At 42.1% G+C, this 13,484-nt stretch overlaps 3 protein-coding genes across 6 annotated transcripts; 2 read left to right on the top strand and 1 right to left on the bottom strand.

Annotated features, from left to right (window-relative positions):
* Window positions 1-1,926: 1,926 nt before the first annotated feature.
* On the bottom strand, window positions 1,927-4,087 carry LOC134184930 (uncharacterized). Its single transcript, XM_062652701.1, has one exon. The coding sequence runs from the start codon at window positions 3,904-3,906 to the stop codon at window positions 3,016-3,018; it is 891 nt and encodes a 296-aa protein (XP_062508685.1). The 5' UTR covers window positions 3,907-4,087; the 3' UTR covers window positions 1,927-3,015.
* Window positions 4,088-4,458: 371 nt separating this feature from the next.
* LOC134184309 (uncharacterized) lies at window positions 4,459-8,691 on the top strand. Of its 4 annotated transcripts, none has more exons than XM_062651970.1 (11): window positions 4,459-4,664; window positions 4,855-5,485; window positions 5,545-5,769; window positions 5,836-5,948; window positions 6,014-6,276; window positions 6,335-6,501; window positions 6,564-6,657; window positions 6,780-6,911; window positions 7,047-7,198; window positions 7,268-7,380; window positions 8,133-8,691. In XM_062651970.1, the coding sequence occupies exons 6-11, from the start codon at window positions 6,457-6,459 to the stop codon at window positions 8,437-8,439; spliced, it is 843 nt and encodes a 280-aa protein (XP_062507954.1). In that variant the 5' UTR covers window positions 4,459-4,664; window positions 4,855-5,485; window positions 5,545-5,769; window positions 5,836-5,948; window positions 6,014-6,276; window positions 6,335-6,456; the 3' UTR covers window positions 8,440-8,691. The 4 variants fall into 4 exon arrangements, with proteins under 4 accessions (XP_062507954.1, XP_062507951.1, XP_062507952.1 ...); XM_062651967.1 differs by having other exon boundaries at window positions 6,714-6,911; XM_062651968.1 differs by lacking the exons at window positions 4,459-4,664; window positions 4,855-5,485 and having other exon boundaries at window positions 5,494-5,769; window positions 6,714-6,911.
* On the top strand, window positions 8,441-11,415 carry LOC134184146 (collagen alpha-3(VI) chain-like). The gene is made up of 3 exons (XM_062651761.1): window positions 8,441-8,603; window positions 9,872-10,357; window positions 10,426-11,415. Exons 1-3 carry the CDS (start codon window positions 8,441-8,443, stop codon window positions 11,235-11,237), a joined length of 1,461 nt encoding a protein of 486 aa, XP_062507745.1. The 3' UTR covers window positions 11,238-11,415.
* Window positions 11,416-13,484: the final 2,069 nt, after the last annotated feature.

Genomic DNA, 13,484 nt, shown 5'->3' with positions numbered 1-13,484 from the left:
AAAAATTAATAAATTTACATTAATATTTATAATAAATACACACGTGCCACACACACACACACACACACACACACACGCGCGCGCACAACGTCACTTCTGTCACTTGTGCTGAATTCGAAGTGTAGTGTGGGACATTGATAATATTTAGTTAATTATCTTTAATCACGTCGACGCATCCCTGTGTTTTTAAAGAATTATATATTCTAGCAACAAGCTACTGAATTAATAATGATAATGACAATAAATAGACATTTACAAAATTAATAAAATTTACATTAATATTCACAATAAATACAAACGTGCCACACACACACACACACACACACACACACACACACACACACACACACACACACACACACACACAACAAGCACCTAGATGCAAATATATACGCTCGTAGCTGTGAAGCGACGGTGTAAACACAGCTTCATTTACTAGTATTAATTACCATCTCGGTTTTCTTCCCATTATTTGTATTTGTATCCTCGTGGTATGTCTAAACGCAGCCACTATAGTTAATTTCACCGGGATTTCCTCTCTTATTCCAATACCTTGTGATTAAGGTGGCAAAGAATACCGTCAGGCTTGCCATAAACAGAAGGATTAGAATACTAACATTGTCTCGTGTAAATATATATACATACATACCGTATTTCTTCGAATAGTAGCAGCCCTTGAATAGAAACCGCCCTCGTTTAGAAGCCGCAGCTAAAGAGACTTGTTGAAAATAGAAGCCGCTCTCGAATTGAGGCCCCCCTATACTCTGCAAAGTTACTGGCCACGCCCATATCACATGCTTTTGTGCTTCCGCGTCAATCTCATCATATACTCGTCTATCAATTATAACATAATAGTTGTGGTATTTACAGGCTAAACCTGCCTCGGTGGCACCTCTAAATGTGTCCAATTATGTCAACAGAAAAAACGTGACGTTCGACCGACGAGTCAGTGTGCACGTGAAGTAGAGACCTAGCGCACGTCGTGTAGCAACCTAGCGCAAAGGAGGACTGGACACGAGTCTAATACGCTAGCCGTAACGTGTGTATCGGTCCATGTAGTTTCACACTTGTGGTTGGCCTAAGCCTCTACAGTCAACCTAGACTGCTAAATTTTCAAACATAGACATATGATCTGTGCCCCCAATCACGGGAACTAGGCTGTCTACGCCGCTCATTGGGCGAATTTAACTTGCCAAAAATGTGTGGCAATTGATACAAAATAATTCATCCTTGAGTTGGTGTTTGTGTTGCTGTTATTTATCGATCGAGTAACATCTGGCTATAGCGGTTAATTGGAAACTCGGTACAGACCCCATGAGACACGCTGTAGTAATTAGATAGATGTGTGCAATAATTATACGCCAGTACGTCATTTATCGAGAAGACTGCCGCAGCAATAAAATGTGACGTCGCAAATTGATCGTTGCTAGCTATATACCTTTGTGCCAAAATCTGCACGTAAATGGGCTATTGCAGTTACTCTCCAGGCAGAGAGTATGGATGACATCACATCTTGCCCCCCTCTCCCCTTGGAAATTACTGCCTAGGCACATACTCTCCCCTCCCCTCGGAATATAACGCCTAAGCGCAGACCTTCCCTTCCTCTCAGAACGTACGGCTTAGGTGCAGGCAGACTATTCCTCTCCTCAGAAAGTTTTTACTTCCAGTGCCCTAAATACCGTGTGCGCTTGCAATCCGGTATCCAAAGCTACTAATATTATTAACTTATCACGGAGGTTGCCCTTAAATTGCAGGGCTTGTTGCTCTAATCTGCTAGCTGTGTTATGGTCTCTCCTGATCAATAAATGTGATCATTGAGCGGTGATCTACCTAAAACTGTATGTGGAATAGTATCAGTAACCATGCAGGTGCAGAATAGAGAGGTAAGTGGAACATGAGACGTCAGTTTGTTATGGCAATAGTTATTAGTAATCACTGTTAACGTATACATATCAAAGAATGAGTGCTTAGAGACTGGTACAGTTCTACAGGTAACTTTAGTAATTAATTAATTGATCATAGAATTAGAGGCTAGTTTAAAATTCCAGTTTCCTGCTACATTTTACTAAATATAGGAAACTTTTGTAGTCGACTTCACTGTAATTTTCCATTGCTTGTGGCTGGCCATACGTCCATGTAGTATACTTGCTGTGGCTTGTGATCCTAATTCACAGCAATCACATCTTCTTCCTCTTGATAGTCTTGGACAATTGCTCGATACCAGCCACTTTCCCAATTGGAGTCTTTTGCGTCAACATCAGTCCGGCATACACGAATTTTTGCTCCTACTCTTGTGGACCGTTCATGGAGATCTTCTTATGCAGCACTCCAGCTTGGATAAGGGTGGTCAGCTGGAGTTGGTGCGTGTTGTACTATTTTCAGTTGTTTCGATTTTTGTGGTGTCTTGTTTTTGTCGGTGAGACATTTCCTTCTAATATTCAAGTTGCTGTGGAACCTGCTAAATAATTTGGGTAGGTCTTCTAGTTTGTCAAGAAACACATCGACTATGCTCTGTCGAAATTGTCCACTTTTTTGGTATTTCTCGGTGGTTTGGGGAAGGCATTAGTGCTACGCTGCCGATGGAATGATGGTAGGTTTCGCAGAAAGTCACTCATCTCATCCACTATTAGCCCTTCTGCCATTGTCACCAGGTCTTCTATTCCTTCCATTTCTCGGTTGAATGCTACGTCAAATCTTCCATTCTGGATAGCTGCTACTCGCAGAACCATTTCGTCTTTTGACTCCAGGCAGTAGAATCCATGATGGTGTAGTATGTCAAGAAGTTCACTGACAGACAGTCTGGCCAATGCCCTTGTTCCAACAGGTACAGTATCGAGTTTACCATCACACAAGCTAGGTCTAGATGGCGTACACTGACCAGCATGTTTTGCTATTGTTTTTACCAGCTCACGTTTTGATCGACTGACATCTAATCCTTTGTCCTTGCACATTTTGATAAGATCTGCCTTGCTGTTCCTACGATACAGTGTATGTCTGGACCACGTTAGTCTCGCTCTATCTTTTTCTAGAGCAAGTGCTGTTTTTGTCTTCTACTTTCTGACAAAAAAGTTTGACTTCTGGTGTTGGAACCCATGCAAGGATTGCGATGTCTTCATTGAGGTCTGATGGAGGCTTCGAGAACACTTTGCAACAAAGCTCTAGTACTTTCGTTGGCAAAAATGTTCCCTCACAATTGTCCCAAGGTCCTGTTGGCAGCCTTTTTCGTTTTTCATAGGGCAAGCAATGCAGCTCACCTCCTGTCTCAAACCATCCGACATAATCAGGAACAGGTTGGCGTTCAATCGAGTCTTCTGTTTTGCCTTCCCAGTCTGAACCATCGTTATATACTGCGATTGTATATTTGTCTTTGTAAACAGTCAGGCAATGTCTTCTATTTGTATCACGTTTACGTTCGATCATACGACCACAGACAGCTTTGTAGTCATCACAGTAAGTACTAGCAAAGTCTGCATTCAATTCCCAAATTGCACAGAGGTGCTCTGATAGCTTGGTTCGTTTCATTCCATATGCCATTGAACCAACTTCTACCTTACGAGTGTCTGACAATGACAAGAAACGCTTTAACTGCACTTCATCATCAAACACGAAATCACCTTCTTTGATAGACTGAAATGCATGAAGTGGTTGTTTATTGTATAAAACACCGAAATTGAGACATCTTTCTATATCCTTCGCCATGGCCAGCATGTTTTTCTTATGCTCCTGAGATCCCGTCTTAGCATGGCCATGGACTTGATGAGAATTAAATGGTCCATGCTTTGACAATGCTTCATTTTCAACAGCATGAACTCTTTCAACAAAATTTCGTTTAGAGTGGTATTCAGGGAATGATTTTTGAACCACCTTGTCCAAGTTGAACATGCGACAAAATCTGACTAGGAGCATTTGCACCAAATGCTTGCTGGGGCAACTGACGGGCCATTGTCAGTAATGAACACAAAGCAGCGTTTCAGTTTGCCTGTTGCTGGATTTCTGAAATAGCTGTCTAGAACAGGTTGGCACATCAAAAAGAACAAATTATTCAGTGAACAAAGTGCTGTGTCTGGTTCAAAAAAGCTGAGGCTCAAGAGAGTTACAGCCTGTCCTGTTCTCTTAATAATATACAATGGAGTTCCAGTAGAACCTGCAATTGCTCTATAGTCATCATCAAGAACAAGGTGTTGTCTAGGCACAACAACAGTTTCAACAAACAGGTGCGTGTTCGGAGTGACAACATTTTCTCTTGACTGATTCCAATGACAGGTTTTCTTTCTTCGATCCTTTGCAGACATTGAGATTGAAAGATAAACAAGATGTCAAAAGACCACGTGGAATCTGAAATCACCGACAAACACTACGCGAGAGCGACTACCGATTCGCTGTCGCTTCATTCCAACGGGCAGTTGACAACTTTACAACTTCGCATACGGGAGGTAAATCACATACGGGAGGTTCCTTGATGATGGCGTCTGGAGGAAAGCGTGGTCCCTACAGAGAGTATCTTCGGAACACGGAGATGATGCCAAGAAGAATGAGACTTGAAGTTGAGGAAGCAATCTATCAAGAAAAGGAACTACCAAAATATTCTGAAAATTTGGAAGATGAGACGACAACAGACATTTCCTTTCTTCAGTGGTCACCTGGCCACAGTAACAGAGAAGCAGGTTAGTAGCAAGTCTTTATATGCGAATACTGTTGTTTTTGTTTATAGAGATGGATTGATTTGATTAACTTAATTGTCAGACAAGAGTAATTGTATACGTGTAGTCATATGCTGGGCGTTTTCTTTATTATGTCGAGACTTTAAGTCGTCTCTATGTTCACCTGATATTAATCAGTCAATGATGTCTGTAGAAAATGTACCCGATGATGCTGAGTCACAGTGTTCAGTCTCGGCGGAAACCGAGTCTGTATCTTCAATTGAGCAAGAGAGCACCGGTCTACCTGAAGATTGTCACGAAGACACTGATTCCTTGTGTAGTCAAATGATTCTGACAAAGGAGAAGGATCTGACAGATGGAACTGGGCAGAGCATTTCTTTGCTGGCCACTCTCAGTTTGATCTGGAAGAGCCTGAAGTAAATTATGGGTCTGCAAGTTGTGACGGTAATGTTGACACAGATGCAGATGAAAGAATATTTCCTGCCTGTCCATTGACGTTAAATTCGAGTGCAGTCCTTATAATGGAGTTCCTGGTTCACCATAAGATATCTCAGAAGGCTGCCGAAGATGTAGTCGAGCTTCTTACTGCTCACTTTCCTCCAGGGCATAAAATGCTTACATCACTATACAGGCTCAAGTCTCACTGGAGGAAGCAATCTGCCGTGTCTAAATAAGAAAAGAGACTTGTTTGCTCTAACTGTGATACCATAATGCAAGAGAATGAGCAACACTGTGGACATCCTGAGTGCCTTGGTGTGTGTCGACCTCTTGAGTTTCTAGTCGTCAAGTTAAAATTGAAACTGCTCTTGGACAGATATTCCGTGGTAGGCATTTTGATAATAGTTGTCATTTCTGTCATTATATTGTTTACTTTCTATTGCAGACCCTGCTTTTTGCTCTCAGCTGCCAAGAAATTTTGAGGAGCAATCGCTGTTTTCTGACATCACCAGTGGGTCTAGCTACAGGTATATCACTAGGATTGGGTACACCCAGACACCTCGGAGTATAACACTGACCTTAAACACTGATGGAGTTTCTATTTTCAAAACATCGAGAAGTGGTTCACTTTAGCCAGTATACCTTACCGTGAGCTCTCACCTAAATCTCGGTAGAGTATGCAGCATATTAGTATATATGCCATTAGTAAGTCAGTATATCTGTTTACTGTTTATAGGTATTCTGTGAAGTATGTCATCTTGTATGCTTTGTGGTTCCAGCCTGGGAAGCCACCTATTCAAGCTTTTCTTGACCCTCTCATCCAGCAAATTGGTGTGCTTTCAAGTGAAGGTATGAATTTTGTTACAGTGTTGAAGTTAGTGGTATTTTTGACATATTGTGTATGGGCAATGTAGGTGCTCTATTTGAGACTGCTAGAGGAATGCAGCATTGTAGAGCTCGGCTTGTCTTGGTGACATGTGACCTCCCAGCTAGGGCAATGCTACTGTGCATGAAAAATTTTAATGGCATTGCTGTGTGTTTCTATTGTTACCATCCTGGAATGACTATTGGAGATGACCATCTACATCAGTACTGGCCGTACGATGGTACTTTAGAGAGAAGAAGGCATGAATCTATGAAACAAGATGTTATAACTGCAACTGCAACTAACTCAGCAGTACATATAGTTTTTTGTTTCTTTTTATTGTGTTGTTACTTTATGCATTATTTTGCAGTGTCGTGGTATGCTTCCTGTGGTTTCTCCCTTAATAGCAGCACCGGGTTTCAACATGGTTGACAATGTTACAATTGATTATATGCATGTAGTGTGTCTTGCATTGTTTGGGCACTTCTTGATATGTGGTTGACTCAACGATCTGAATCTTACTTTATTGGTGATAAGGTATAGAGATCAACTGTCTTATTTTAGTTACTCTTTTGATTGACATTTCTTTGTGGAAACAGGTTGTGTTTCTGGATAGACGCCTTCTTTGCATATGTCCACCGATCGTTATCAATCGCAGTCCACACACTATGAAGGAATTCTGTACTTGGAAAGGTAGGTACTTCTTTAAAATTTTGTTGAGGCTGACATCAAGTCAGTACATTGTACAGCTAATGAGCTTCGCTCCTGGCTATTCCATTGGTCATTGCCTGTCTTACGTGGAGTTTTCCCAACAGAATACTTTGTCCATTATTCTTTGCTGGTGATTGGTTGCCGATTGCTTTGTCAAAGTTATGTATCAAGAGAGCAAATGGAAGAGGCTCGTAAACTGCTGCTGAAGTTTTATCAAATTTACAAACTTTTATATGGTATACACGTGTCTCGTATTAATTGCTGTGTTTAAGCTATACCATGCCTGTGATTCTCTGATTCATTGGAATGAGTGCATACATCCTAATACATCTATCTTATCTTTTGAACTCTGAGCTTCTCTTTATATATAGGCACGAAAGCAGTGAAAGTACACCTTCTGCAACATTTGCCGGATGTTGTAGAGAAGTGGGGTGCTTTGTGGGGTCATTCCTACTTTTGGTATGAGTCCCTAGGTGGTGTTCTTAAAAGGTTTGTACACGGCACACGATTTGTTTGCAGCCAGGTATACATAACTGTGAATTACCCCACCAAGCTGCTTGTTTGTAACTTTTGATTGTTGTGTGGGATTTAGGTTGCCTCAATTGTTATGATCATTAATACCATTTCAGATGTGCTACCATCACTGACTGACCAGCTATTAGCACCACCTGTAGTTTGTTTGGCTACAAAATTTGGACTGATGTGGTATGTAAGCTTAATGTAATTATCAATTAATAGTAATGCTAATTAGATAAATTCAAGTTGCCATTTGCCTACACCTCTAAATTATCTGTTTATATGCGACTGGCCGAAGATGTCAAGATTTGCAAAGCAGATCTCTTTGTTGAGTGTACGAGTGTGACTTGTGAGCATGTTGTGGGCTATAGAAATGTATATTTTGCTGTACTAGCAGGTCACAACTAGCGTATTCGTCAGACATCGGTTGCTACCTGAACATCTATATCTGTTTTGTTCTCGTCTACAGTCATTGCAAACTTTAAATTTGTACCTAAAGTATTGGATTTCTGTGTAGTACAGAGTATCGAGTGTTAGGAGATATTTATTGACTCGATTGGATTGTAGCCTTGAAAACCACAAGAATAAATAGTTTGAAACTTTGCTGACATTTCTGATTCAGCATCAAATATTTTGGAATTGATGAATCTGATTTAGAAACTCTGCTATCAGATTGTACATCGAGACATTCTTTTGTTGTAGCAGAAATGTTATCCTATATATGCATGTTTTCTAAGAGAACTGGGATTTGTTCTACTTAATATCAACGGTCTTCATCTAGACAACATCATATATATATATATATATATATATATATATATATATATGTCATCGAAATGAAGTATATGAAGCTCGATCTCTGTTGTGTGTGGCTTGACTTCTTTATGAATTTTTTTGAATAGTTTGTTTATATACGACCATATATTTGTGGTTTTTGTTAGGTCCCCTTTCGAAGTGAAAGATTCTGTGAAAGCTTTTTGTCTACCGAATCTGTTTGTTGACCCAATCAATGTTGTTTTGAGGAGGCTTGGCAACGAGGAACTTTGTTGTGGTTCGCCTGTCAAAACTGTTGGGAGACTGAAACTAGCTGGTCATGTGATACAATCAAAGAAAAGTCACGCGACAAAGAAAAATTCTTATAATGTCAAATTTACCGAATGTCATGAAGAACAGCCGTTGTTTGGTTATGTATTACTCTTTATCATTTTTGGATGTGAACGGTTTGCTGTTATTCAATGGCTCAATTAAAATGGAGGAGTGGCCATTATTGCATAATGACGATGACTGCATGACTGATGTTGTTGATGCTTACAGGAATCTTCGGGAGCCGATCGGAAAGCATTTACTTCCTTCTCAAGAGACTCGGGACCTGGTAGCAATTCCTGTAGGAGACATAACAGCTCAAGTAGTCTGTATGAAAATGTTAGGTTTAAGCTGTATTTTTTTGTCTCGATTTCTTAACATCATTGAGTGTGATCGAGTTGTGAAATACTCAAGAAATGGTCTCGAGCCGATTGTGTGTGCACATTGAACACTGTTATTTTTCTTGCAAGAACTTAATTATTGGTGTATACGTCGGTTAGCATGGACTTCTTCCATATTGTAGAATCGTGCAAAGTCGACCCCCTTCATGATCTGTAGATCTCCGTTCTCTTAATTAATTACGTTAATTAATTAATCAGAAGACATGCAGCCTATATAGCCGGTAGCTATAGGATAGACAACTGGCGTTCTATCCTGTTTGACGACGATTTGGATGTGTTGTATACTCGGGTTTTCACATGCTTACATTTCATGCCGATTGCTTAGTCCGGCCTATAGCAGCCGGCTGGCTGATCACGAGCAAGCTAATTACAACCGGTGCAAGGTTTCTAGCTAGAATAGTGAAGCGCCAGCATTCTACAAATTCAAAATTATAACTCTGTTAAGATCGACATGATCATCGATTATGGCACGTTTTAGTTGTTCGAATTCGAAGCGGCTTCACGACGAGATCGTTTCGACTAGGCAACGCACTCGACACGCGATGAGGCCGCGCTAGTACGTCGATATTGCAATCGCTTCGGATTCGATCTGAAGACGCGAATGTCGAAGCGAATTCGAGGCGATTTGCTGCTACCCGCTGTGAACTCGCGGCGCGACTCCGTCACGCGACATATATATATATATATATATATATATTAATTGTTAGATTAAAATAATATAGTCTAGATGCCACGTATCCTGTGCATGAGAGAGAAGAGGCGGGCGGGCGGGTGTGGGTGTATAACACTGTATATACGCGTCCCACGGCCATTCAAGTCTACAACATATCCGAAGGAAGTGGTCAAATTGCTGACGTCACGATGTAGACGAAAACCATCGAGCTACACACAAGTTTTGTATATGTGCATGTATATCTATAGCTAAAACACACAATTCTTCACAATTTACAAATGACAACAAATAATTAACAACCAAACTATCGATAGGAATAACAAGCTAGAAAGGCAAATCCTGATCTGCAACCCTCGAACAAGATATTTTTGATTTGAAAAGAGGAAACGTAGACGACGATTGTCTGTGATCCAGAACACAATAGTGGTTTCTCCCACCTTCCCTACCGCATGCATTGTAGTTCTGGAGAAGGCGACGGTGTCTGTGTCATAATTTCCAGTTTCCTGTCTAGATTTTTGTGTAGTTTGCATGCAATTACGAGGTTCCTGCTGCTGTGATGAGCCTTCACTATATAAAGATGACAAAGCAGCTCGAAAGTCATTACTCGTCGACGGTTTGATCAGCTCGAGTCGATCGCTCTTTGTGAAGATGATGACTCTGCGTGTACAGATCCTCTCTCTCGTTTCTGTCTTCTTCGTTCTGCAGACAACTCCGAGTTATGCCGTACCGATCAATGTAGACGAAGACTTTTTGAAACCTCTCTGCGAGAACCCGCCACCGGTTTTACGACTTGTGTGCAAGAGTCTGTTTGGTGTCACGTGTCCGACACAAGTCGAGTTGGGAGATTGGGCATACAATGGTATAGAAGTCGACGGCTCGCTCAATAGCACCGCCGCTAGCGCTTGTCCCGGCGTAAAACTGCAGACGTACGAAAGAACAACGAATCTTTCGACTATTCTGTCTGAATGTCGTTCAAAAGTAATCGTCCAAACAGAAGAAGAATACCGATGTGAGTATTAAACTATCTCTAGAGATTTCAACATAACATAGTTGCATACAATTTATTCGACATTGCAGGTCCACCTACTACAAAAGAAAAGGCTGCTGCTCTAACTCGCATATTTGGAAGCTTTGGACCACCGCCACCCCCTCCACCACCTCCAACTGTACGACCGTCGGCTGCTGCTGCGACGGTAGAGCCGACGACGGCACTCCCCGTAAGAGCAAAACGTCAAGAATGCTACTACAACGACGCCATCGACCTCGCCATTCTTATCGATGCCTCTGGCAGCGTTGGCAGCCCAGACTTCTACAAATCCGTCGAGGACGTAGCCACGTTGATCGAAAACACTTGCAATGACTTCAAATGTGGTTCTCCACAGATCAGAGTAGCCGTGGTGACGTTCGCATCTTCTCCCGTCACCGTGTTCGACTTGGCCTACTCGGCAGCAAACCACCACAGTCGCCAAGACATAATCGACAGCATCCTGACAACACATTACACGAACGGAGGCACCGCAACACGTTCTGCTCTCGAGCACGTCCGTGACAACATTTTCAGCGCCAGTCATGGTATGAGACGACACAGTAAGAAAAAACTCATGGTACTGACAGACGGTAACCACAGACGCGGACAAGACCCCAAAGACGTGGCAAAGAGCTTGCACGAGCGACCGGGTAGCGATCAAGTCGACGTCTTTGCCCTCGGCATCGGCGACGGAATATCGTTCCAAAACGTGAAAAATCTCAATCACGCCAGCGACTTGAACAAAATTCTTCCATTTTTGACTTACTCCTCGTTCGCCGAGTTCTCACAAGGAGTTCAAGTGGTCGCCGCAGATGCTCAAGCGAACACCAACTCGTGCTCGTCGTCGGCCTTCAAGAAATGAAGAAGAAACGTGGATCTAGAGGACGTCGATTATCGTGTTGAACCAAATTTCTGTTGTTTTGTTCGTTGTTGAAATTTCTGTTTAGCAGTTCAAGTTCAACTTTATTGTTGGATACTATAGTGATATTGTCGTTATAACAGAGTCAGATTTCTAGACAATAAAATTTAATGTTTAAGAATGCGTTCATTATATGCGGCTATATATTAGCTAAACAATTTTAGGTCCATTCTGCCGTTATTACAAAAGTGGTAGAGGCGCCACTAAAGAATTTAATTAAGAGCACGTGCCACACTTCCACAAGTTGCCAGCACGCGAGCAAGGGCGTTTGTACTTGTAGTACGTGTACAACCATGCAACAAGTACCCGGATTTGAAAAGTGGTCACTTCCTCTCAACTCTCACTATTTCGTTGTGAGACTCACGATTTACAGGCATGTCTCACGATTTGTGCCCAATTCTCACGATTGTCAGTCCTTTCTCCCGACAAGCCTACCGTGAGACAGTCTGACAGTCACACCTGTTAGCTAGTCCCGTCTTTCCGAACATAACGGATTCTTAGATACGGCTATCTAACTAAACAGACGTTAGATACGGCTCTGCTTGCTTGTATGAGGTATCCGGGGTAGCCACCTACAGTAAAAGTAACGTTTGGAAGTTTGAGGCGAAGCCTTAGCGCACAAAAACGTAAAGCGAGGCCAACGTTAGTTGTTTCTGGCTTCTTGCACTAAACTCTGCTAATAAGTGACGCAGAAGGATAAGTCACGCCTACTTTGGACATGTTTTATGGGCGTGGTTATTTTCAAAAGGCAGTCTCACGATTTGGTGCGAAGAAAAGTTGAGAAGTCTGCATGTATACTCTAACCGTCAGCTGTCTTAAAGTTAGCAGCTTGCTATCTATACTGCTGACATGTAATCAATGCTCTGAGACCTACTATTAATTAAGACAAATGTAGTACTTAACCCACGGCAGGCATGCGCTAGAGTTATACCAAGAACTCGACGACCGGATGTGGGCGGGTTGATAGACGAATGTCGGCGGTGTTATCTACTTTGCCTAGGTCCACCGTTGCGCCTGCACCTGTCAGTCAGCTCTCTGTTCTTTCGTGGCAGTATGCGTACTCTACTGTCGTAAATTTGGATGTAAATGAGCTATTTGGCACACAGACAGCCTGCCCTTTCTCAGCCAGCTCTGCATGTAGTAAACATGTGGCATGTGGTGTCTATTGACGTGTACATATACAGTATCTCATTACTTGTACTGTACAGCATGCTACCTTGTACACCTCCTACTATAAAACAGCCGACGGTTTAGCACTTTAGTACTTCTTCATTAATTAAATAACATTATACTCAATTTGTATAATAATTAATGAACATGTCTAACTGACCTTCTTCTGGTCTCCATGCTTGGACCAAATTGTAGTATATACTATCCAAGCGTTGAGACAGTAAATTTATTTCAGCGCTCACGTCGTTTCCAGCGTCATCCACAGCTTTGATGGTTGACACAGCCTCGGGTGCTTAGGCAATTCTGCATTTGTCGAACAACTCTCCAATTGGATGAGGTGATGGTAGTGAGGGCTCCACAAGGATGTCGCTCACGCACGCAGACACCTCTGACAAGCAAAATGAGAGAAATCTGCCTCCAAGTTTGTTGTCCGCTCCGAGAATGAGAAAATCGCGAACGCCATTTTGCTGCAAGACTTGCCCCACTCGAAGACCAGCCAGACCGCCTCCGAGAATTAGAACTTTTGGTCGTGGACTATCGCCGCTCGTGCACGAGAACGCAACAAGCAGAACAAGCAGCTGCAGCAGAACAATTGTCATGACGGGACGGGGTGGCGTATTGTCTAGAGCTACATGCACCGGATGTTCTTGTAGACACCTAGGTAGCAACCTCTGCAATAATTATTTGCATAATTAATTAACAATTAGTAGTACGTACGGTGCTTCTTTGCGTTCAAACGACATTGTTTAATGCTGATTAATTAAAGAGAATGTAAAGTGTACTTCGTAGATCGAAGGGACAGTAGAGGATTGCAATCTCCTCTCTGTTCGCGTTGATCTTTGCTACCGGAAGTGACTAGTGACACCATAATATTGTTGCAGTAGATCCAATTACGAATGTAATCAATGTGCGATTACGACGCGAGACGAAGTAGCTATAGACAAACGCGACACGTTTGTGTTGGCCGACCTAGAACAACAGTTACCGATCTCCTCAATTTCTGAGGCAGTGACTTTCTAG

Source organism: Corticium candelabrum, chromosome 9 (assembly GCF_963422355.1).
Source record: "Corticium candelabrum chromosome 9, ooCorCand1.1, whole genome shotgun sequence".
Lineage (NCBI taxonomy): Eukaryota > Metazoa > Porifera > Homoscleromorpha > Homosclerophorida > Plakinidae > Corticium > Corticium candelabrum.
Note: the sequence above shows the minus strand (reverse complement) of the source record. Positions and strands in the feature narration are given on the sequence as shown.